Source organism: Cydia pomonella, chromosome 6 (genome assembly GCF_033807575.1).
Source record: "Cydia pomonella isolate Wapato2018A chromosome 6, ilCydPomo1, whole genome shotgun sequence".
Lineage (NCBI taxonomy): Eukaryota > Metazoa > Arthropoda > Insecta > Lepidoptera > Tortricidae > Cydia > Cydia pomonella.
Genome location: NC_084708.1, coordinates 23673875 through 23698836, shown reverse-complemented (window position 1 = coordinate 23698836; position 24962 = coordinate 23673875). Strand labels below are relative to the sequence as shown.

Here is a 24962-nt window from a genome sequence, read left to right as displayed (position 1 = left end):
AGATTACACTCTCCCACTAGTACTGTCAAATGGTGAAGCCCTTTAATAAATTAAGATTTTTAAAATTTAGAAATTTAGATTTTTAGTTGGCTTTAGTTAGTTTAAGAAGATATGTGTCTCTTGTTACACGAAATAAAAGATTTTTATTTTTATTTATTTTATTTATTTAATGTATGGGTAATAAGGTCGTGTATACATATTTTTGGCACTTTGTCCGTGTCGATATTTAATACCTTGACTGTACATAAGTACTCCACTTACAGGTCAGTAGAAAAGAATCCTTTCTGACTGTCTGACGTACAGTACCGGTCGATAATATATCACCTCCATTTTTTTACGGTAGAACTTATTTTTTATTTTTAAGTAATTTTCACCTCACTACTTTAGGTAGTCCTTTGTGTGATCGATGAGAAAATTTGGTCTCATATACTTTTTTAAAGTTTTTTTTTTGTTTTAATATACAGGATGATTCAGGAGACGTGAGCAGGATCAAGCCTGCATATTCTGTAAATTATCAGCAACTGTTTGGTACCAGTATTTGTGAGATTAACGTTAATTTAATTTTTACTGTTCAAAAAAAAGAGTTTTATTTTATTTACGATATTTATGGTCACCCTCTTTGTTTTATCCATAATAAGTGACAAATTGAATGTCATCGGAGTCTGGTTACTTTTATAAAATCGTATCTCACTCAAGTGTGACATTTTATTTTCTTCATAATCAAAGTGCTGTCATAACGGTTAAAGAGGTTTTATCTTTGTTAATTAAGTGTTGTAGGGTGTCCATGATTGTAGATAATCAAATTTGTCCTTAAGAAAAAGTTAAATAACAGATAAAAAGCGTGATTGTTTTACTTAAATATGATGGTGAACGATTCATTAACATTTACTGATTGTGTAGGCTTAGTCCAGCTCACGTCTCATGAATCACCCTGTATAGTCAACTTAATTTTTGTATTAGAGCTTTTTTAGTAATATGCTGAATCCCCTATTGTAATTCACAGTATTTCCGTGCAGTATTCATCATATATTTGTATAAAATGATTAGTAAAATATACAATCTACAAACTAACCTATATTGTTTACTCTATGCATGTTCATACAAAAAAACACAAAGGCGATATATTATTGGCCGGTACTGTACGTATATAAATACAAGAATTCTTGCCTTATGTCGCTCTTCCCAACCAAAAATTTGATATGCCGATCTTTCCCACATTGACCGATTGATCTTAATTATTAATGACAAAAATATCTGTGCATCTTTAGTTTTACAATTACTTATTATTGTCAACTTTGTCCATATATTGTTGACTTAGTACTTTCCCTACTAAAGTAAAGGCTGAAGAAGAACGCAGTGATGTTTAGAAAGAGATAGTAATAATTTAATGAAATACCGTATTCCAGGGGCCCATTTCTCGAACGGTATTAGACTAATATTAGCCTACGAACTGTCAAATCGTATGGGTTACCATGGCAACACACTAATAATATTAAACTAATACCGTTCGAGAAATGGGCCCCAGCAATGCAAATATTTAAGTTGTTTTGAAGATTTACAGAATTAGACTTCTGACAAAAATTATTAGTTTAAAAAGTAACATTTTATTTTTATTTTAAGATATATTTTTTGCATTATTATAAGTCAATCTCTCTTGCACCACACATATCTGTATGTTTTTGCCTTTATTTGTAATCTTACACGGAAGAAGGCATTGGCTAAGGCAGTATTTAATACAAGCGAGAAAAATGGAAATTATTTAAGATGAATTTATTTTACACAAACCTTTTATGATGACGAACAATAAATTAAACCGAATTCAAACTGTCGTGAGACATACAACAAAAAGCTAATTTTACGCCCTAGGTCACATATATTTAGTAACTCGCGCGACATGTTTCGAAGAGCCTAGGTCTGCTTTCAACCACTAACGGTGCGAATAGCGTTCACGATGGCCGCGCTTCGCGTACTGCTGCGCGCGCGTTGAAAGAACCGGTTGGGGGAGGTCTTGCGCTTTCGTTGTAGGGAAAAGGAGACCTAGGGCTCTCCAAAACATGCCGTGCGAGTTACTTCGTAAAATTAGCTTATAGTACATTGTGCAACGAGGGGCTAAGTGAAATTTTGGATACGATTTGGTAATTCCCGATAGCCGCAGGCTGGAGGGAATTAAAGACCCGAGTTTGCAATATTCTTACCCCCGGAGTTACACATGTTTTCATCACACTTGCGAAGAAAAAACTAAATTTTAAGCAAAATAATTCTTAAATACGGTGACATATCAAACATTCGTCCGCCATTTTGTAATTTCTTGGCAGGTGAGGAATCGAAGGCACGGACCTATTCGGCATTCCGCCACGATTGAAAATTATGTAAAAAATATTTTAAAAGGCTGTTAAATTAATCAAATTAAATAATACATAAACAAAAATATTAAATTATAAACGTCAGTATTTTGAAAGTAAAACTCATTTATGCTACTTGGTTTGTATGAATAAGTGACATAATTAAAGACTAACTCCCGCGGGAACAAAATGGGCCTTTGTCCTTCAGCACACCTGCATGAAATAATATCTTTTTCGAGCAAGTGTGATGAAAACAAATTAAACGTAAAGAATAATTGAATAAAGATTATTTATTCCAGTTCAGTTCCTGTATTCAAAATCATCGGGATAATGATTGGGTCTTAGAGATAATCTAAGGGAGTTTATATTTCGACCAATTTATATTTTTGCTCCCGTTTTCCTTAACAAGTTCATCTCATCTCATCAAACGAAATGCTTCCATAAAGAATTATTGTCGGGGACATATTAATTTTATTTACAAAGCTATGAAAATGCGCTTAAAATATGGCCATTCCCAAAACTAAATCATAGTTAATAGAGAAAAGCAGGTGACTCTAAAGCAAAACCAACAAAATCAGTCCTTTTTTTTACTACGTCTGTGGCAAACAAGCATACGGCCCGCCTGATGGTAAGCAGTCTCCGTAGTCTATGTACGGAGCTACATGCTCGTTGTCGACCCTAACACTCCGCACCCTCGTTGAGCTCTGGCAACCTTACTCACCGGCAGGAACACAACACTATGAGTAGGGTCTAGTGTCATTTGGCTGCTGTTTTCTGTAAGGTGGAGGTACTTCCCCAGTTGGGCTCTGCTCTAGATCTGGAATGACATCCGCTGTGCTGTGCCCTACCACACAAAGCGAGATGAGATTCACAATGACCATACCTTTCTCCTCCTCAAAGATATTTAGTACTAGGTACAGTCAGCGTCAAATACTTCGTAGCAGTCAAAGTAGCCAAATAGTTCGGTACACCATATATTTAGTATGGTGTACCGAACTATTTGGCCACTCTGACTGCTACAAAGTATTTGATGCTGACTGTACAGGCGAGGTAAACTCCGCGATTTTGTCGCGCCGTTACAAGTACATGCGGTCCATACCAATTTTGGTGTCTAACAGTGGTTGCCGCGCACCGCTACGAAACGGATAATTTTATATATGTATATGCCAGATTATTGACATTTGCGAACATTTTTTTGTTTTGTTTTATTTTCACCTGTTTATGTGCAATAAAGTAACATACATACATTATACAGGGTGTCTGCCATTATGGGCTTTAAATGCAGGGATCGATTCTACTCGCTACAGCTACTTTTATTATGGGACCAACCTCGAAAACGCGTTTTTTTTTACTTTTTTACACATTTTGGCCGGCGATTTCCGGGTTTGTACCATAGTACAAGTAGCTCGATTTAGGATCATTCCACGGGCTGTCCCGTACGGACGCATTTTATTTCCTATATTTTTGGTGTTTAAAGCAGGCGATAATTTTTCTATGCATATTTTTGAACATTAGTCACAGAAAAGTAAACTTGTACCTGCAAATGTTTGGAAATTCGCGTTTGTAAGGGGTAATGGTAGACAATTTCATGGAATGCTCCTTTAGCGAGTAGGATCCCTGCATTTAAAGCCCTATGGTGGGAGACATACTGTATTGTTAGTAGGCTAAGGATTGTATTTATTTCCTTGTTCAATTTAAGGAATTAAATAAGGAAAAAAAAGGAATTTAAGGAAGTGAATATATAATTTGTCAAGTTGGTCTTGCTTTAGTTTTAGACGAGTGCAATAAAAGCGCATTGGAAATGGCGCATTAAAATAACCTACTTCATCTGTCACTATGGCTAATCGTAGGAACTAACAGCGATAGAAACCATCGTATTCATAATGTCATAAAGTAAAACCGATCTTAAAATGAACGCTCCTCCACGTTAAGCTGGCTATCCACACTAGGGTATACCTGTGCAGTTTTGCCTGTACAGTTCAACTGCACAAGTAAGTTGTTTAAGAAACTGCACAGTCGTATGCCACACGCACTCCGTTTTACCTGTGCAGTTGACAAAACTGCGCAGGCATCCCCTCGTGTGTATGGCCAGCTTTAGCTTAGATCCCATGAATCCGGATAATTCCATACTAGTTGACAAGTTGTAATAGGTACTTAACCTTTTGAACGCCAAAGAACACCTAAAGTCGTCGTTACTAGTCGTGGCCACAGCGCCAAGAACAACTATAGGCGTTATGGCGGACACTGTCAAAGTAACCTTCACACTTTCGAGTACCTAAGGTTTATATTGGCGTTCAAAGGGTTAAATCCAATCCTTTCAGATATGAGCGTAAAAAGCGTACCGTAGAGGCGAGTTGATTTTAACATTAGATACGCTTTCATCTAAGCGGTTTTTAACAGCATATAACCCAAAAAATCGTTCAGTAATTCATACTTTGAGCTAAAAACAATAAAACTATCATAAATCCTTTATTCACCAATAAAATGTGTACTCGGAGCGTAAACAAAATGTAACTTAACTAGTTATAGATATATGCAGACTGGACGCGCCGGGCGTCGAAAATAGGTACCCTATCGTTGGCATCCCACCCATGGTTGGCAATTTGACATTGGCAACTCTAGCCTTATGTAAAAGCAGAGATTTTTTTACAAAATAGGTGCTAATAACGACAAAATTCCAGTGCCAATCAATGGGTTTATTCTACTCGTCACGTCACTAAAAATCGAGACATGTTTTTTGTTTTTAATGTAATTTTGATTATAGAGTGTTGTAGAGTAGTTTTTATACTAAAGATGTAAAAAATATTTTTATATATTTATTTTATGTGATGCATTGTAATTTATGACCGAATAAATATTATCTTAGGTATATTAGGACTTTTATATACAATTTGCTTTTTAGCGGAATGCATAATACGTAATGTTTATCGAGGGCTAAATAGCTCAATATAATAAAATAATAACTAAAACATTAAAACATACTAGTTTTTTGACATGGCTAAACACCTAAAATATATAACTACATTTAACAATATACACATGGTTCCGATTAAGTAAGCGTTAACGTAATTCAATAATTAAATGCCATCTCAACAACACTCCATAATCTAGTCACAACATAGTAAAAAAAATGCACAAAGCGAATTCGCTCGATTTGTTAGACCTGTACCCCAAAAGCATAAAATTGTTGTAGTAATTCACCGAATCGCATTTCACCTCGATCTCATATTTAATTTTCGCATTGTGTCTCAATAGTTTTTTTTTCTAGTGGCTATAAGTTTTAGTCGCATTTCACCTCGACCGTGCATTTAAACATCGCGTTGTGACTCAATCGTTTATTACTTTAGTCGCATTTCACCTCGATCGTGTATTGTATTGGCGACGTGATTCAACGCAACGTCAACGTCACATAGATAAAATTTTAATGAGTTTGATAGCACTTGAGGCTTAATCCTACAAGTACAAAACGTGTTTAAAAAAACACTTAATTTTAGTGCAAGCATCAAATTAACGTATCAAGTTAAATAGAGTCCCAAACAAACGTCGATCGCGGCGAAATGCCTCTTCGGTAACATACTACACGAAAAATTAAATACTACAAATTAATTATACTAATGTCAAAGGCTACGGGAAAAAGTGCGTCAAGTAAAAAAATCCAGTGATATCTTTTTCATTCAAGGTGAAATGCGATTCGGTGAATTACTACAACAATTTTATGATTTTGGGGTACAGGTCTAACAAATCATTCGCTCAAGCATCATGTGCCACCTTGTATAATGGATGGCATATGCATTATATAAGGTGGCCAAAAAATATGTGCATTCCTGTTGCCAGAGAGGTTTTGGGATTATACTGAGCAAGTTTTACTATGGGACCCACCCCGACATCGCGATATTTTTTTTTTACCCTCCCATAGAAAATGGACCAGCTAAAATCTACACCGGCTAAAACAGCTAGAAAAATTGTTCGCGATTTCGGGGCTGGTCCCATAGTAAAAGTTGCTCAGTATAAGCCCAAAACCTCCCATCCCATAAAATAATTTCTAAGTGTCAACCCTACTATTATTTTGTCGGAGACTGCGATCATCGACCCTTCAAGCGCGAGGTTGTTTGCGATAAACGCAACGTTGAACATCACGGTACGTAGGAAAAATGATAATGCGCTTACCGCTGCGATTGTCGAGTAAAACAATATATAGTCATTAGATTATCTGATGTAAAATGGGTCTGCGACAAACGCATTGCGTTTAACGCTGCGCTTATCGCATAAAATAACCACGTGCTTCAAATAATCAAAAGCTTGCCGCAAAGATATGATTAGTTGAGTGTTGCTGTGAGCACACTAGTAAAGTTTACAAGACAACTTTCTATAGTACTTCGTGTGTTAAGGGCGGTAAACAAGAATTTACGAACGAGCGGGACTTGAAACCCGAAGCCGACGGCGAGGACGTAATTAAGACGAGTTCGTAATTCCCATATCGCCCGGGGCACACACAATGTATCTTAACACACAAAAAAGGGTAAATATATTTATACTAAGGTCGTGTAAATATATTTTTCTTATCGTAAATCTTGTTACGAATACAACAGGTGCACCGATGGTCAGTCGCTGATATGCCAGTCGACATAGAAATCTGCCTCTCTTGGGATGGCAAAGTCGCCGTTATGTCGAGGCCCCACGGTCCGTCGTGTCGGCGGGCTAGTCGACGATGGAGATCTGCGCGTACCCCACCAGCCCCTTCTCGTCGGGCGGCTGCGCGGGCGCCGCGTCCAGCCGGAACGTGGCCGAGCGCGCCGCGCCCGCCCCCGCCGCCCCGCCCGCCCCCGCCGCCCCGCCCGCCCCCGCAGGCGACAACCATGCGTCAACCAACCTGCACATTCAATCAACCATATTTCATCTCATAGATATACACGACAAAAACCCGTGAGTCGGACTCGCGCACGAAAGGTTCCGTACTTTTTAGTATTTGTTAATATAGCGGCAACAGAAGTGCATCATCTGTGAAAATTTCAATTATCTAGCTATCACGGTTCATGAGATACAGCCTGGTGACAGACGCACGGACGGACGGACAGCGGAGTCTTAGTAATAGGGTCCCATTTTACCCTTTGGGTACTGAACCCTAAAAACGAGCAAAAAATCACGTTTCTTGAATGGAAGCCCCCTTAAATATTTATTTTATTTTGTTTTTTAGTATTTGTTGTTATAGCGGCAACAAAAATACAATCAATCAATACTTTATTTGTTACATCATCTGTGATAAATCCTTCCCCGGAGCAAACTCGAATCGGATATCATTCAGCTCATTTCTGTCATTCCTCATCCGGAGCACCAGGTTTATAAGTGGGGGTTCCTCGGTACTGGTTCCAAGGGAGCCTATGGTGAAGCTTACAGCACCGGTGGTTAGCTCATCCTTGTCGTCCAAGGAGTCGGCTTGGGCGAGGCTGTTCATGGGTACCATTGAAATTATAGCTAGTAACTTACCTAGGTAAATGCACTGCTACAGCGCTAGCATCTCTCTGCTCCACTAACCCAGCACCAACCAGCTCCGTAGCAATACCATCTGCAAAATCCTTCCCCGGAGCAAACTCGTACCAAATATCATTGAACTTATAACTAGTAACTCACCTTTGTAAGTGCACCGCCACAGCGCTAGCATCTCTCTGCTCCACTAACCCAGCACCAACCAGCTCCGTGGCGATACCATCCGCAGAATCCTTCCCCGGAGCGAACTCGAACCGGATATCATTCAGCTCATTTCTATCATTCCTCATCCGGAGCACCAGGTTTATAAGTGGTGGTTCTTCAGTACTGGTTCCAAGGGAGCCTATGGTGAAGCTTCCGGCACCGGTGGTTGGTTCATCCTCGTCATCGGAGGAGTCGGCGCGGGCGAGCGTGTTCATGGGGCGGTCGCGGGCGGCGTTTTCTTCGTCGTCGTCGTTTTCGTCGTCGCTTTCCCATACCCATTCGCCTGGAAATTGTATAATGGTTTGGTCACACTGTTAACTGATAATTTGTAAATTTATTGAGAAGACTAAACGACCATCAATGGTCATAGTTGCTGTTGAGCACTCTAAAGATAAAGATAATTTATTTTCCAAGTAGGCATATTACAATGCGCTTATGAACGTCAAATAAAGCTACGCCGGCTCTAACCCTACACCTCTGACCCGAGAAGACTTAAATCCCTCCTAAATTGTAGGAGGGTTTCAAAACTTCAGCATCTAACATAATTGGTATTTTCTGCGATAACATTTCAATGATAAAGAAAAATAACATTCCAATTTCAATTTTATTTCAGAAACTAAAAAATGTAAGCAAGGCCCCTCGCCACCAGCGTCTGCACCAGGTATTGTCCTTGGCCTTCTCGAAGACAACACGTACCTGTCTCCATCCGATGCAGGCGGCCCGAGGCGCCGGGCTGGCGGCGCGACGCCTTGTGCGCGCGCGTCTCCATGCTGGGGCCCGTCGCCACCAGCGTCTGCACCAGGTACTTCCTGTCCTTGGCCTTCTTGAAGAACGCGTGCTTCAGCAACTCCGTCGACGACGGCCGCTTCGTCGGGTCCTTTTGCAAGCACTCGGAAATCATTTTCCTAAACGTCTTCCCGTACGCTTTATACTGATCCTTTTCCTCCGCCCCTGTGTCGAGAGTGGGAGGGTCGTTTTGAAGAGTTAACATCAAAACTTTCATAGGAGGATACTTGTGGTACGGCGCTGTGCCGGTAGCCATTTCTATAGCAGTTATTCCGAACGACCATATGTCCGCTTTGAAGTCGTACCCGTGGTTCTGCTCCATAACTTCGGGCGCCATCCAGCATGGGGTGCCTACGAATGTGTGGCGGACTTTTTGTCGGGACAAATCCCGACCGGTTGCCAGCCAAGCTGATACTCCGAAGTCGGCTATCTGTACCGCCCCATCGTCGCCTAGAAGTATGTTCCCCGCTTTGATATCTCGGTGGATCTGCCCGTTCTGATGGAAATATTCAAGACCGCGTAGGACTTCTTTAAGAACTGTAGCTATTGTGGCTTCATCGAAAACGCCGTGCCGACAATTAGTCGCGCGGACTTTATGCTTTATGATATCGAGCAGCGAACCGCCTTCTAAAAGTCGTAGAACTAACCAGAGCTCCTCACGGACGACAAATGATGTGTAATACGTTACTACGTTCTCGTGGTTACATGAGGACATAGCTTGGATTTCTTTTAAAAGCTCGTCCATGGAAGTATTCCATTTGTCGAGATTAATCCGCTTGATGGCACATTTCTCGTTTCTAGGTTTACACAAAGCCGCATGAACAACAGCGGTTGCACCAACACCAATAACTTCTAACAACTCATAGTCTTCTTGGCTATTTGGCCAAGCGCTCGCCATTTTGAACACTACACTAAAGTTTATATAAATAATAGTTATGCTACAGGGATGACCCGATCTCCCATATCTATATGGTTGTCAAGTTTGCAGTTTTTAATGACAAACTGCTTAGGGGTGCTTGCTTCGAAACGGTGTATTGTGTGACAGCTCTCTCTTATTTCTTGCACTGTCTTGTTTTTTTGTATGATTTGACCATCATTTATGTAGTCTACATTTGACGGATAGAGCTCGTCACCTGAAAATATGTGGATTATTTCAGCTGCTGTCAAGAAGGAAGAGAGTTTGAATATTGTATCAATATGTACCAATTTTGTCTTTATTTTTATCAATGGTTGGAAACGGAATAAGTTTTTGGCAAAAATTAATTTTTGGTACAAGTTTTTATCGCTTACTGTACTTTTCTTTCCACAGGCAACTAATACTCATCGAGAAAATTCTAAAAACCCCAAACACAATTAGGTTGCGTTGTTTTATCACAGAGTTCCTACGGCTACCTCCTGTCTCCATTATCAGATCAGCTTGATGGTACCATAATATTGCATTGTCACCTGAATATGTATGCAAATTTTCAGCTTCATCGGAAACCGGGTCAAATTTAACTTGCCAGATTTGTCCCATACATACTAACAGGGCAAGTTAAATAAAAGCTTGTAATTTGTCCTTTTAAAAGGAACTCGGAACTCAGGAGGATATTTTTATGGATTTATACCTGGCAATAGATGTAGCACGCCATCGCTAGCCTTTAGGATTACAGGGTAAAGCAGGGCATTCCCCTCAGAACTTCGTTTCGCCGCGAACTGTATGAGTTCTTCACAGTCCGGGGCGAGACGTAGGCGGTTTAACTCGTAGCTCTGTGGTTGGAAGAGTACCAGCTCGTTCTTGTGGTACTTCGCTAGGATGTCGTCAGGGCTGGCCCACTGGAAAATGAAAAATTCAATCAGTCATCCAAGCATGTAAATGACTTTCTAAGTTAGAAGAAAAAGTAGGTTTTTTGGATTTAGTGCGGATTCTTTACGACATTTTTTCTTTCCTACAAAGCAATTGGTAAATACCAGATTCTGCTCTACTAACCAAATAGCGCTATCGCAAAAGAAAGTTCATTGTTTACTTACACTTTAATTTCTATAGCTAATAATTCCATTTGCAAAATGTGTTATTGAGATAGCACTATTTGAGTTGGGGGGCAGAATTTGCTTCGTAGGGAAGAAAAAATGGTGAATCATTTAATGATATTTTGTGAAATAAGCACACGGAAAGTCTTTGGTAAGACATGGATTTCAAATCGTCATTTTCCGGTTTAAAGGGCGCACGCCTAGTCCTAAAATGGTCAAATGTGTACCTATGTCTCCTTAAAAAAAAACTTAGAATTAATATGAAAGAAGGTAAGTAAATATCTAAAAGCACGTAAGAATACTGCATAGAAATAACGCTAAATGCAAACTGAATTAAACTCCGAGTTGACAGCCAAATATGTACCGCCAAATCTACCTCCTCCTGACGCAATGATTCCACAGAGTGACGTGATAGTTCTGTTGATTTTGGGAAGAAGCCCGTTCTAATTCACCTCATAACGTCACAAATCAGGAACATTTTAACGGCAGAATTATATCAATTATGAGTCAAATGTGGATGTTCCTTGTGAATCGCCCACTCAGGATGAAATGGACGGAAATGGTACGTGAAAACGTGAATATGAGAAGTAGGACGAGTTTTGTCCATATAATTGGTTCCCGCATTACTTTTCGCAGACACAATCTTAACGAGTCATAGTTATAGAAACCGGCCAAGTGCGTGTCGATGTCATGCCATCCATAATGGAGGGACTGTCCATCCGTCCGTCTGTCTGTCATAAATGCCACAGCCATTTTACTCGAATCCTAAAATTTAAATTAAATTTGGAACATAGGTGTATTTTGTGAGCCGCTACTTAGTTGAAGTTAAAATTACTAATAACAAATTTTAGTACACATATAGTATTGACGAATTGGCGTTAACCTAGTCCACAAACGTACTAATTACGGCGAAAATTTTGTTGCAAATAGTACCATAGTGCGCAAACATAAGGTCTATATTACGACCAAAATTCCCCGTAATTAATACGATTCTGAATTAGGGTGACGATATGAATTTGTACCTGAACAATTAACATGTACGACTTCGCTTCGTGACTTAAGTCTTCAGGTCGCTGTTCAGGTAATTTGTCCAAACTGATTATGAAAGAATATTGTGTCGAACCTCTTCGGGAAGTGTAGGTACTGGAGTCAGCCAGTTGTAGTGCAGAGACCAGATATTGGGTTAGCTGTCGAGGGTGAATTTGTACCTGCACATGAACTACTTCGTTGCTAGACTCCAAGTCTTCAGGCCTCTTGTCTAAACTAGTGACGAAGAAGGCTGTGTCGAACCTCTTCGGGAAGTGTACCGGAGTCAGCCAGTTGCTCCAGTAGTGAAGTGACCAGATGTCGGGGTAGCAGCCGAGGGTCCTGCACAGGGTTAGGAGTTCCTCCGGGTTCTTGCTTATCTGGGAATGTTTAAAATGTGACTTTAGAAATAAGCACGCCTATAGATCGTGTCATTCACGCCGCCGCGTGCCTTGACTCGTAATGTCATGTTATCAAAGCTTAGATTTGACAAAACTGCGCGTCATCGAGGATGACACGAACTATATCTTGTGCGGCGAGCGGCGCGGTATAGTGAACCTTTTCGGAATGCACAAGGTTGATATTGATTGGGCTAAATTATGAAGTTATAAAACCACAACACAATTCTTATTTTTATACTCCGTCTAGACCGCGGGCCAGAAGCATATTTCGTCAGTCATCGCCTCCCGGCTGATACTTTGTTAGATGATAGGTTAGATGCTGTTTTAAACTTTAAAAACCGTCAGCCGGTTCTATCGCGGTGGAATGACCGTCAGCTGTAAAATGAACATGTAAAAAATATGTGCCTACCACTTTATGTGCGGCAAAGTATGCGTAATGTGTAAATTGCGTAATCCGTTGATGGATTTTCCGTCGATTACGCCTGATGAAATGCTACATGCAAAGTTTCATGATTTGTTTTTGCTATCATAAAAGGTATAGCGCTTATTTTTTACATGTTCATGCGACCAGCTTATGTTCTTACTACCGCGATATAACCGGCTGATGATTTTTAAAATTAATAACAGCATTTGAACTATCATTTGACAAACTATCAAACGGGAGGCGACGACAATTTTTTTTTGTTTTACGTTTTTCGGTGGCTGCCATTCCCCAAACCACGAGGGTTCATCATACCTAGCCGTTAACCACTACACGAGTTTTCAGCCGGGAGGCGATTGGTCATGGAAATTGTTCCTGGCTCGCGGTCTAGTCGGTGGCAAACAAGCATACGACACGCCTGATGGTAAGCAGTCTCTGTAGCCTATGGTTATATGGGCTTACAATTCCAGAGGTGTTACATGCGCGTTGCCGATCCTAACAATCCGCACCCTCGCATTTATTAAGCATCCCTTACTACAGTTCGTTTTTAACAATGAAAAATCAGTAACAGTGAAAGTCATTACTTGTGAAAGCAAAATAATGTGAATGATCGTATAATGATTGTTACATATTTGCCTTACTTATTTTTCAAAAGTATTTCTAATAAAAAGACACGTCAAAATCCCTTATGCTTTCTAATGCAAAAAAAAATTATATTATAATTGAACACTTTGTCGTTTGCCATAAGGACGCCTTACAGTTCGTTTTTTAAAAATCAGTAACAGTGAAAGTCATTACTTGTGAAAGCAAAATAATGTTAATGATCGTATAATGATTAATGATTGTTACATATTTGCCTTACTTATTTTTCAAAAGTATTTCCAATAAAAAGACACGTCAAAATCCCTTATTCTTTCTAATACAAAAAAAAAATATTGAACACTTTGTCGTTTGCCATAAGGACGCCTTGTCAGGTTATTCGTATAAACTACAAGCAAATTTCGTCCTTAATGGCAAACGACAAAGTGGGACGTTTTGCCGGCAGCGGTCACATATCCATACCTTGCTCTGCCAATGTTTGACGTCAAGAGCTGGCAGGATGCTGGCTGAGAGGTTGCTCCTATCTTTTTGATGTTCTGTACTGGCCAGGAGAAGGCCTAGCTCTTCAAATGTCTCTCGGATTGCAGTTATCCTCAATGCAATATGTCTACAACAATAGAAAAAATACACGGTGTTTTTTTTAAGTCCGTTAATTTAAAGGGTGCATTCCTAGGCTTAAATTAAGTAACTTTCTCAAAGAAACCGGTATTCTAGTTAATTGCATTATGGAGATAATCAATTTTTTATTTATTTGATAAGGCCCCTAAGAGCGTGTACACTTGCCTTAGGGCCTGTTTACATATTGACACTAGTCAGTCACGTATTTTAGGTCGAAAAACTTCACTCCGGACCGAGGAGTGTCTGGTGGAGCTTGCGTTGACGGACCGGCGCAGACCCGGCGCGGGCGCCGGTGGCGGCAGGGGGGGGCGAGAAAGTACCCTCGTTTACGGCATTATTGTGAAATAATCGAACGCTACGTCATTCGCTAATGGTTCGTCCACACTGTCCACCGACGTAGTACCCAACACATCCTGCACCGTCTGCAGCTGTCTGCGCCATTCCGTCAACGCAAGCTCCTGACGATACTCCTCGGTACGAAGTGAAACATGTCGAGCATTTTCGACTTAAAATATGGGAGTGACCCGCTTGTAATATATTTACGCCATTAATTACTTTAACATTCAGTTTCTTTAAATGTACTTAGCCATACCCCGAAGTTAACGGAGTTTAAATAAACGCCGTGTATTAGAAACACCCGATTATGCGATTCATCTTATTTTTATTTATTTATATAAAAACAATACAAAGCTACTAAGTATTCACTATTTATAAATACAAAATAACATAAGAATGGTTTTCCCGACCAGCGTTTAAAGACATACCCCCTTATTCATAAACGTGTACTAAAGTTACGATGCCGCCGATCATAGTTTGTCCCTTTCCATCATACCAATACGTCGGAAAGGGACAAACGATGATTAGCGGCAACGTAACTTTAGTACACGTTTATGAATAAGGGGGATAGTGTGCAGTAACAGCCCAAAAAGACCGAAGCCTGTGCTAGGGCTAGTTACAAATCTTGTGATATATTCAGAGTGGCTAAAACCATTTTTAATAAACAAAAAATCTATGTATACACGTCAATTAGCGAAGATCTGCGTATAAAATGTTTGGTTGGAAACACCGTCGTAGGCAATCCCGAATTCGCTCAGACACAGTCAAAAAGGAAGAGCTTTGCTCCTTCTGCTCCACCAACCTGTTAGTGGAGTATGGGTACAAATGACAGAGATAGAAGCAACAAAATAGTTTGTAGACGGTCTTTCCCATATTGACCCCAAGCAAGGCTCCGAAACCGGTAAAATTTCCAAACCGTTACAATCTGCTAGGCGCAAAACCTTTTAATTTCGGTTTCGTTGGTAAAACCGGTTTTTAGAACATTTCCATAAAGTTCTTGTGAGATTAACCGGTTTAGAACAATAAAAACCGGTTTCTTCTTATGGGGTGTCTTTTTTTACGCGGCACACCACCACGCCGGACGGCCGACTCGTCGCTCGTCGAATAAGCCAGTTTATTTAGGTTACAATATAAATAAATAAATATAATAGGAAATTATTACACAAATTGACTAAGTCCCACAGTAAGCTCAATAAGGCTTGTGTTGCCCTCAACACAACACTTACTTACTTAGACAACGATATATATAATATATGAATATTTATAAATACTTAAATACATAGAAAACACCCATGACTCAGGAACAAATATCCATGTCATCACACAAGTAAATGCCCTTACCAGGATTTGAACCCGGGACCATCAGCTTCGTAGGCAGGGTCACTACTCACTAGGTCAAACCGGTCGTCAAACAATAAAGTTCTTAAAACGTTCTTATGAAAGTTCGGAGTAAAACCAAAATAAACCGGTATTTACCGCTGTTTTACCGGTTCTCAGCCTTATGGTGTTACAAAAAAATGAGCTGATTTTAGTGAATGAGATAAATTTGTTTTTACTAGCTTTTATTTAACTTGCCCTGTTAGTATGTAAGTTTGTTAGTTAGTGTGGGTCAAATCTTGAAAGCTAAATTTGACCCACTTGAGCTGATCTGATGATAGACACAGGAGGTGGCCATAGGAACTCTGTGATGAAACAACGCAACCTAATTGTGTTTGGGGCTTTTAGATTTGTCTCGATGAGTATTAGTTGCATGTGGTAAGGAAAGTACAGTCAGTGATAAAAGCTTGTACCAAAAATCAAATTTATGCCAAAAAAATATTAGAATGTGGGTAACATAGAGGAATTTATCAAGTTACTTTAAATGAGGAGGTATTACATGAAGAAAAAAAAATTGCTATACTTACGGTTAAAGTAGTTAAAATGTTTCAAATGCTTATGCAGTTTTGTTGCGGTGACACAAATGCAGTCACACTTATTTATATTTTATTTTATAATATCATACTCTTTAGCCTTTTGATCTCAATGTCAATACACAATAAGACATGTAAACTCTTTGTGTCAAGAACCTTGGAAAAGTTTGCCTTTTGCAGAACTGAAAATTGAAGGTTGTTTCTACATTGTGTTTCAGATATTGACATTGAGGATGTTTGTGATAAGATGAATGGTTATGACTACCTTACATAGTTGGTACAGTACTGTTGCAGTAAAGTTGGTACAGTACTGTTGCAGTAAAGTTTTACTCTAGCATCATCAGCTCGTCTACTGTTCGCCACGGACACACTTCACCTGCATGGCTTGTGGTTGTGTTTGTCGCTCCTGTATTGGCTTAGACAGCCATGAAAAATGCTGTCTACCTGACACTGTTTAAACAGTCTCTTTTTTTTTGAGCACCCGAGCAAACTGTACACCACACGGTATTTGACTGTCCTCTAACCAAATACCATGGGCAAGTGGAGGATTTTACCAGATTTTAAGCAAAGAAGTGGTACGGTCTTAAAAACTGTAAAACTTTGAAGTACAGCAACACAAAAAGCCATACGAAAAAAAAAGAATAGTCTCTAATAGACTCAAAGACCAATAATGACATAGTTGTACCTATATCAGTTTTTTTGATTAGTATTTAGTATTAATTAAAAATACAAACAAATATACAGATATTATTTTCAACATAGGTACAGTAAAGGTTTTATATTCTTATTTTTGTCAAAGAAGACTAGCAAATGTAAGATGACTAAGAATAGAAGCCAGGGGTACCCTAAATATTATCTGTACATATTCCTAAGGAATTTTCTTGATGAGTGGAAAAAACAATGCAACCACATAATTTTAGGTCTTAAAAGGGAAGAATAGCTTTGCGATCCTAGCGGAATAACGGTAACTTTTTCTATGAAATTCCATTTCGGGAAAAAACGTTATCCACTCACTAAATCATAACAAATCATTTTCATTTTGATCACTTCAGCATAATAATTGTATTCTAGGTTTATAGGATTTGCTATTAACAAAAAAAAAATTTGTTATAAGCTGCTTGTCAAACCTGGTTTTTCATTGTGTCAATAGCCGGGTCCACACAGAGCGAGCATACGGATGAGGCAATTTCCTCACGCACAAACCGGCCCGTGTAGACGTGCCTTGGCGTGAGGCGGCACGCTCGGGCGAGGAAAACGCACGCGCCGTTTCGGCCGAGGCACGTCTACACTGGCCGGTTTGTGCATGAGGAAATTCTCTCGCATATACATGCTCATTCTGTGTGAACCCGTCTAATAACATATTAAAAAATCATGGAGAATGGAAAATATTTAAAAGTGGAAAAGGGAGGGAGTCCGGGGGACAAAATTTCATTGAAATACTGATTTTATGGTACTTAAATATATCAAACTTGCGTTTTTGTGGTCGTTATAACCAATGTCCATGATGGGCCCCCTACTAAGCATGTTAATAGAACAGCATACAACGTCTCTTCAAACAAACTGTGCCACAGTTGTCCCTTGGACCACGGGACAGGATAACAAAACAAAAAAAGTTGATTCACCCGAAAACATTTTCTGTTTTTGTAACATGATTATGTGGTATACCTACTTTCCTCTTAAATCAGCATATACACAACTAAACATTTTTATATAAAATTTGCCTTATTTTTAGATATTTGAAAACACAATGACTATAAATATGCATGTAATTTGTTTGATCAGGTATATTTGATCATACTCACAAATGCATTGAGATTTAGCCGATAGGAGGTTTGGTATTTACTTAGGCACAGAATAAACACAGATAATTGTAAAACCAAATATACCTAGATGAAAAACAGTTCCTTGCAAGGATTAGCTGTTTTAACACTCCTTGAACTGTATTAACACTTGATTATCATCTGTAAAGGCCTACACTTTAAATTAAAGCAATGTTTACATTACCTTTTGACAGGGTTATCACGTAATATCGGTGTGACCGGAGCCCCGGGGCCGTGGAACGCCTCAAAGTGCCTCTGCCCGTAGCCGAAACTCCTAAACAACTTCAGCCACTCGTCACTCGCATCCGAGGGCTCTGTAACACCCCCGGGGAATACCACGCTGTTTGCGAATGAAGCGCTCGCCGAACGAGTCTGGAACAGTATGTCGTAGTTTACACCCTCACGCGGAACCGCAACCTTCTTACTGAGCACTATTAACGTCGCAGCGTCACGCCAACTGGTTCTAATGACATTATTCATAATGAGCAGCCGATACTGCGCCGAAAACTTGGTAAATAACCAGCCTACAAGGTCTCATAATCTGTTACGTAGCAGTTGGCGTTCGGTACTTACCTACACAAATAGTACGTCAGCCTAACGAAAATTCTTATCATTAGTTTGTTTCTAAGATGGCATAGCGTAGAGACCAATACAAAAATAGCATACAATTGACATTCACTCACATTTTTATAATTCCAGAAACTTTTTATTTGTTTTATTCCACTTGCAAGAATCCCGTACGGGTACCTTATAGAAATTGAAATAGAGTACGGGGAATTCGTTTTTAACTACTTGTAATAAGCGCTTTATTACAATGGCACAAAATGGGCTATATTGATCAGAGAGTGACGTAATTAGCGTCACTCTGATTTATTACTTTTTAGTCAATACAGAGGCACAGGCATTTATTGGTACAGCCAAGTGAAAAAATATAAAAATAAAAGAATTGTTGTTTTTTTATTTATTTGATATATCATAACATCAAATAAAAAAAAACTACTTTTCTAAAAATTATTTGCATACAATAATATGGAAACATTTTTGAGATATAAATGTGAGGTATGGTCGTTTATGTTTGTAGCTTAAATAAACTAGCGCCAAAATCAAACTGCAGTGTATCTGCAGTGGCTCAATAGTAAAATAAATAAAAAAACCGGCCAAGAGCATGTCGGGCCACGCTCAGTGTAGGGTTCCGTAGTTACTCTTCCGTCACAATAAGCTAAACTGGAGCTTAAAGTATAGTAAATCATTACCCAAGGGATGAAACGGTACCTTTCACCCGAGTTAAACAAATAGACAAAATTTGCATAATCAGTACCTAATTAAAGTATTCATTTGTAGTTTTACATGTATGTAAAATGTATAATTGTTGGTGCAATAAAGAATATTTACTTACTTATTTAAAGTAAGTCTTTTTACTATGAAGGGAAAACTTTTTGCGATAACTCAAAAACAGCTAAACTGATCATGCCCGCTATAGTTTTCATTTAATGTCTTTCTTAAGCTCTACTTCCACAATTTTTTTCATATTTTTTGGACCTATGGTTCAAAAGTTAGAGGGGGGGGGGACACATTTATTTATCTTTCGGAGCGATTATCTCCGAATATATTCAGTTTATCAAAAAATGTTTCTTTAAAAACCCCTATTAGTTTTGAAAGACCTTTCCAACGATACCCCACACTCTAGGGTTGAAGCGAAAAAAAAATCCCTTCGGCCGCGTACGCAACCAGAGCTTCGTAACCAGATGCGATCGAAAACTATTTCTGCCTTGTACGAAACCGGTTGCGATCAAAAACTAATTCCGTCTTACAAGTTATCAGTTACGATCGAACACTTTTCTTTGTTGTACGAAACCTTTCGACCGTTGATAAAGTCAGCTAAGATTATATTTATACACCTTGTTATACAGTATAAGTACTGTACACGTTATATATCTAGTCAAAAATCAGAACACAAAAATTGTACCAGTTGATAATATTCAAATATTTTGTTGGCAAATACAATGTAACCTCGTTCCTTAAAAGACACTGGCTTAAGAGACATGGAGCACTGACATTCAGGATAAGAAATTATCATGATTATCATGACAAAATATTTGAAAAAAACCTATAGCTAGATGGCCCAGACATTGGTTTCGTATAAGAACGAGAAGTGTTCGATCGTAACTGGTTACGGGTAAGACGAAATTAGTTTTTGATCGCAACCGGTTTCGTACAAGGCAGAAATAGTTTTCGATCGCATCTGGTTACGAAGCTCTGGTTGCGTACGCGGCCGAAGGGAAAAAAATTCACCCCCACTTTACGTGTAGGGGAGGTACCCTAAAAAAAATTATTTTTTTAGATTTTATTGTACGACTTTGTCGGCTTTATTGATTTATATATTCATGCCAAATTTCAGCTTTCTAGCACTAACGACCACGGAGCAAAGCCTCGGACAGACAGACAGACAGACGGACATGGCGAAACTATAAGGGTTCCTAGTTGACTACGGAACCCTAAAAACAGAAAAAAAATCACGTTTGATGTATGGGGGCCCCACTTAAATATTTATTTTATTCTGTTTTTAGTATTTGTTGTTATAGCGGCAACAGAAATACATCATATGAATTCAAATGTGAAAATTGCCACTGCCTAGCTATTACGGTTCATGAGATACAGCCTGGTGACAGACAGACCGTTTTTATCCTTCAGGCACGGAACCCCAAAAAAGCAAAAGTTTATTTAGGGCGCTCAATTTTTATCTGGATATCTACATCAGTGAAGCTGCTAGGGCCGGGAACTTTTGATATGTTCATCTCCTAACTAGTTCAAACATAGTTACGAAGTAAAAAAATGTGTTCCAAGCATTTCCCTTTTTTGAGCATTCGTTGCCTGCCCCTATACCTACTGTTGAACATCACAGTGCAAGATCGATACAATGTAGGTAACTACTTATCTATCGTGAGTGAACCTTAACGCGCCTTTTGTATTCAGCTGCGAAGCGAAACATTTCACGAGTGTATTACGTCCTTAAGGTTTAATTGGACTCTTTGTCCGGAAGTACAAAGGACAAGGGCTTGAATTGAGCAATAAAGTTGCGAGGTTCATCTGTTGGGGTCGCCCTTAAAACCGCTACCTTTGAGGGTTGCGATTAATACTTTTTAGACCAAAATAAGCGAAAAGTGGAATATACAACCGTTGCAGTATGGCTCTAGCCTACTATATATTTATTTCCGTTCACTGGTTATATATACCAAGTCGTTGCGCGTGCAAGAGCCTTAATTTAAATTGTATCACATTGAGCTTTATATAATCAAATAGAAATGTTTTATTTGCTTTAAAACACAAATTGACTCAAATATTAATAAAAAAAATACCTACAATAAAAAAAATCTCTCTGGTTTGCCTTAATGTTGACTGGTAGAGAATGCTTTTTGGCATTAAGTCCGCCTTTTGTACGATAAGTTTTCTTTTGTGCAATAAATATAAAAAAAAACAAAATGGTTGCCTCGCAGTAAGTGTCATGGCTAAGGTGCCACGACCAGTTTTATGGGGATGTTATTATATATGTTACGAAATAGTGTAAAGTCAATTTGCTAATTCCCCGGTTGGTTTATTTTAAATCAATTTAGGACCATCCCTAGACGCACTAATTGCTCCGAGCAATTGGGTACTTGACACATGTTGAATATTATAACAGAGTTTAGTTAAATGGATAGAAAATGAGCCATTCATTATAAAAAAGAGGAATTTCATAAATTGTTTTGAGATTATAAAAAAATTACAAGGTTACAAAGTCAAAAAAAGTTTGTTTTTTAGAAATAGAAAAGAAAATGGTACCATTCGATTCCTTACATTTTATTGAAAAATAAATTGTATGACAACTATACATATAAACGCAATATTTCAGGGTCAAAATGGCAATTTCCTAGATCTTCCATACATTTAGGACAGACTTATGTAATGTGATGTCACATCCATCACATTATCATTTTGTTAGAGGCGTTTCAATTGTCAAGTGCGGGCGTCAGACTTTAACTCTCATTTCTGACCTTTGTGTTGCTTAAATGATGTGAGTCCTATATAGGGACCGTGCGCGTTGGAGGGTCTGCCATCTTGTGGCCTGAATCAGAACCATAAACATGTACATTTACACGTCACGTGTTTTCTTGTGCATAATAGGTTCTGCCATCTTGTGGGCTACATCGGAACAAAAAACATCACATTAGGCCTCGCGCCAAAAATCTGACGGCTCCTGTGCTGCCTCCTACAATTCATGCAAGCTCCCTATAGACATTTGATCCTCAGGAAAATCAAGATTGTTTGACATTGTTTACAAAATACTGTCAAGTAGCCAATGTATGGCACTATCCCTTTCGGGTATTTAGGGTTGTCAACATTCAAGTCATTATCTTATCTGTGGTCGTGCACGCATAGGGACGTCAAGTTGTGCCAACCCTAATAATTGCTCGGAGCAATGCTGAGCCGAATGGAGCCGAGAATACCCGAAAGGAGGAGTGTCGTCCCACTGGTCAAACTTCGGTTTTGCAGGAAGTGTCATTTCTGTACGGTAATAGTATTATTTATTCTGTGGTGCGGCTCACTGCGTAGTATGAGCGAAGGCCTACATTACACAAACGGTATAAAGCGGAGTCTGAGGATATTATTCAAAACAGGAAGACAAAGGCAAGGGTTACAAATGTTAGGATGGAGCAATTAAGTTGCGAGGTTCATCTCACTGTTCACCTGTCGGGGGCGCCCTAAAACCGTCGTTGCGGAGATTGAAACACGTGACTCGAAAGGTGCATTAAAAGCAATTCCTAGCTGAGCAACTTTTAAAAATCTCGAATTTTTGAAGCTTTTTTTTCTTTCGCGCTGCGGTGGGCGGGAGTGCGAGCGTGCGATAAGTACAACTGCAGTTCGGACTAAAATTCCCACGCAAAAAACTAAAAAATCGAGGTTTCGCTTTCGACTGTTTCCTCCTCCAACACGCAACTAATCACCATGAAATTTTGGGAACTGCAAGAGAAAGAAATAATCTATACCGCTATGTTTAGATTTTTTGGATATTTGTTGTCATATTTGTATACTGCGCCTTTTTTTGCAGCCAATTCAATTGAGCCTATTTGCGGTTATCGAGGCGCTGTAAGTTTCTTCAAAATAAAATAATCCAAAAAAGCAAAACATAGCGGCACAGATATTTATGATATTGATCTTATTTGAAAAAAACATTGCTCTAGGTTAAAAGTCCAGGGAGGAAACAGTCAAGAGCGTTTGTATGGAAATATCGCAACTAGGAATTCCTCTTAAAGGGGTGCCTTTACATTTTACACGCACGCCAAAAATAAACATCCTCTTTAAATGAAAATTCACATCTATACCTCTTAGGTACAGATGTGAATTTTCATTATGAAATTGAAAGGTAAAACAGTCTTCAAAGAGTATATCTACAGAACCTATTTTCGCAATGAATCGGATGAGCTCGTCTAACTCGTTATCAGTCGGGAACATCGGGAAATATTCAATTAATTTATATCCGTCTACAGCGGCATTCTGATTATATAATTTGTTTAAGTTTAGATATGGTTATGATACGACTTTGACACGACTCGCTGTGCATTTCGCACATACCTATTGATATGATTTTTTATACAAATTTAAAACCAGAATAATAACGCTCCGTTTATTCTCACTTATTCGTAGCTAAATTTAATTTCATTTCATTTATTCATTGACAGCATGAACTAGGTATACTAAAATATTTATTATCTAGAACTTAAATACTAAACTATCATAATTATCCGAATTACAATACCTACAAAATAAACAATATGCACAAAACTTATGCAAATTAAATATCTTTGTCTTTGTCCTATAATATTTATTTATTTGTCTAGAAAAAAGTATTCTTAATAGTTTACGCTTGGGATATTTCGTACAAGAATGTTTCTGGATATATTGCCTATTACTTAAATAATTTCACTGTTTACTCTCACGTGTTTTTAGTCATTCGAGCGACATGTTTCGGAGAGCCTAGATCTCCTTTTTCAAGAACTAATAGTGCGAGCAGCGTTCACGACGGCCGTGCTTCGCGTACTGCTGCGCGCATATGCATAATAATCGAGCTAGTGTATTACATTATAAAATAAAATAGTTATTAATATAGGTTTAGTTTATTAGGTAATAAGTTACTAATATAATATAATATGGAAATAATTCTGAAATAAATGTTTATTTAATTTTAATTTATTTATATCGCGCGAGTGACTAAAAACACATGAGTTTAAACCGTAAAATTAGTTTAATGTTAACATTATTTGCTTGCTGAAATCAGGCCAGGTGCCTTATAATGCAAATATTTTTAATTTTTAAAGAATAGGTATCAACCTGAAAAAAAAATGCTGTATGATTAGACCGCCTGATAATTTACGTTTATGCGAGCTTTCTTGTCTATTCCTTAATACGAACTTAGGGTCAATTACAGTTTGTAATTCGTAAAAAAAAATGTGGACTATTTCAATACCTACCTCTTTATTTGCTTTTTATTTGTGTGTGCGTGTGTGTGTGAATCATGAGTGTTTATACATACAGGTATGGAAGGTAGAGGCAAGGAACAAAATCTCCTTAGGCAGAACTGTTGCAAAAGTGTCCAGCTGTCAGCTATAAATAATAGTTCCAAATCTCTCCAGAGTAGCGCTAGGGTAGCCAAGAACCTAGGCGTTATTGACGGAGTGAAGTGCGCTGTCTATGATTAGATTTTTTTCTCAAGTATTCTAGGTATTGTAGCGCCACCTACTCGTATTTATGGTTTTTGTCGGACAATTTTTGGTATATGGAGTTTATGTTTCTTGCCTCTACCTTCTATACATACAGGTTTACCTTGAGAATAAAGAACGAACTTTTGCACAGAGTTGGCGGGAAAGTAAACGAGACAAAGTTTAAAGTTCGCATGTCATGACGTTAATAGGTTGGGGTGAAAGGTCTTTGTTGTGGGCGCTACCGGAAGTGGGGCACAAGCTCAATAG

General features: G+C 38.6%; 2 protein-coding genes across 2 annotated transcripts; both read right to left on the bottom strand.

Moving 5' to 3' along the window:
* Positions 1-934: 934 nt before the first annotated feature.
* Positions 935-9714, bottom strand: LOC133519342 (STE20/SPS1-related proline-alanine-rich protein kinase-like). Its single transcript, XM_061853379.1, has 3 exons — positions 8727-9714; positions 7971-8313; positions 935-7212 (listed from the first exon to the last, which is right to left on the bottom strand). Exons 1-3 carry the CDS (start codon positions 9712-9714, stop codon positions 7041-7043), a joined length of 1503 nt encoding a protein of 500 aa, XP_061709363.1. The 3' UTR covers positions 935-7040.
* A 35-nt stretch (positions 9715-9749) lies between these two features.
* Positions 9750-18492, bottom strand: LOC133519346 (acyl-coenzyme A diphosphatase NUDT19-like). The gene is made up of 5 exons (XM_061853382.1): positions 18143-18492; positions 13737-13881; positions 12035-12232; positions 10424-10631; positions 9750-9949 (listed from the first exon to the last, which is right to left on the bottom strand). The coding sequence occupies exons 1-5, from the start codon at positions 18436-18438 to the stop codon at positions 9750-9752; spliced, it is 1047 nt and encodes a 348-aa protein (XP_061709366.1). The 5' UTR covers positions 18439-18492.
* Positions 18493-24962: the final 6470 nt, after the last annotated feature.

What these genes read in the sequence shown, in the direction of transcription:
- LOC133519342 (XM_061853379.1), bottom strand. Translation starts at nt 9,714, where the DNA reads ATGGCGAGCGCTTGGCCAAATAGCCAAGAAGACTATGAGTTGTTAGAA. An exon ending in CCTGCATCGGATGGAGACAG is followed by an intron (nt 8,314 to 8,726) that starts GTACGTGTTGTC and finishes TACAATTTCCAG; the next exon opens with GCGAATGGGTATGGGAAAGC. An exon ending in GTGGCGGTGCACTTACAAAG is followed by an intron (nt 7,213 to 7,970) that starts GTGAGTTACTAG and finishes TTGAATGTGCAG; the next exon opens with GTTGGTTGACGCATGGTTGT.
- LOC133519346 (XM_061853382.1), bottom strand. Translation starts at nt 18,438, where the DNA reads ATGAATAATGTCATTAGAACCAGTTGGCGTGACGCTGCGACGTTAATA. An exon ending in TCAAACATTGGCAGAGCAAG is followed by an intron (nt 12,233 to 13,736) that starts GTATGGATATGT and finishes AAACATTCCCAG; the next exon opens with ATAAGCAAGAACCCGGAGGA. An exon ending in ACGAAGTAGTTCATGTGCAG is followed by an intron (nt 10,632 to 12,034) that starts GTACAAATTCAC and finishes TTCATTTTCCAG; the next exon opens with TGGGCCAGCCCTGACGACAT.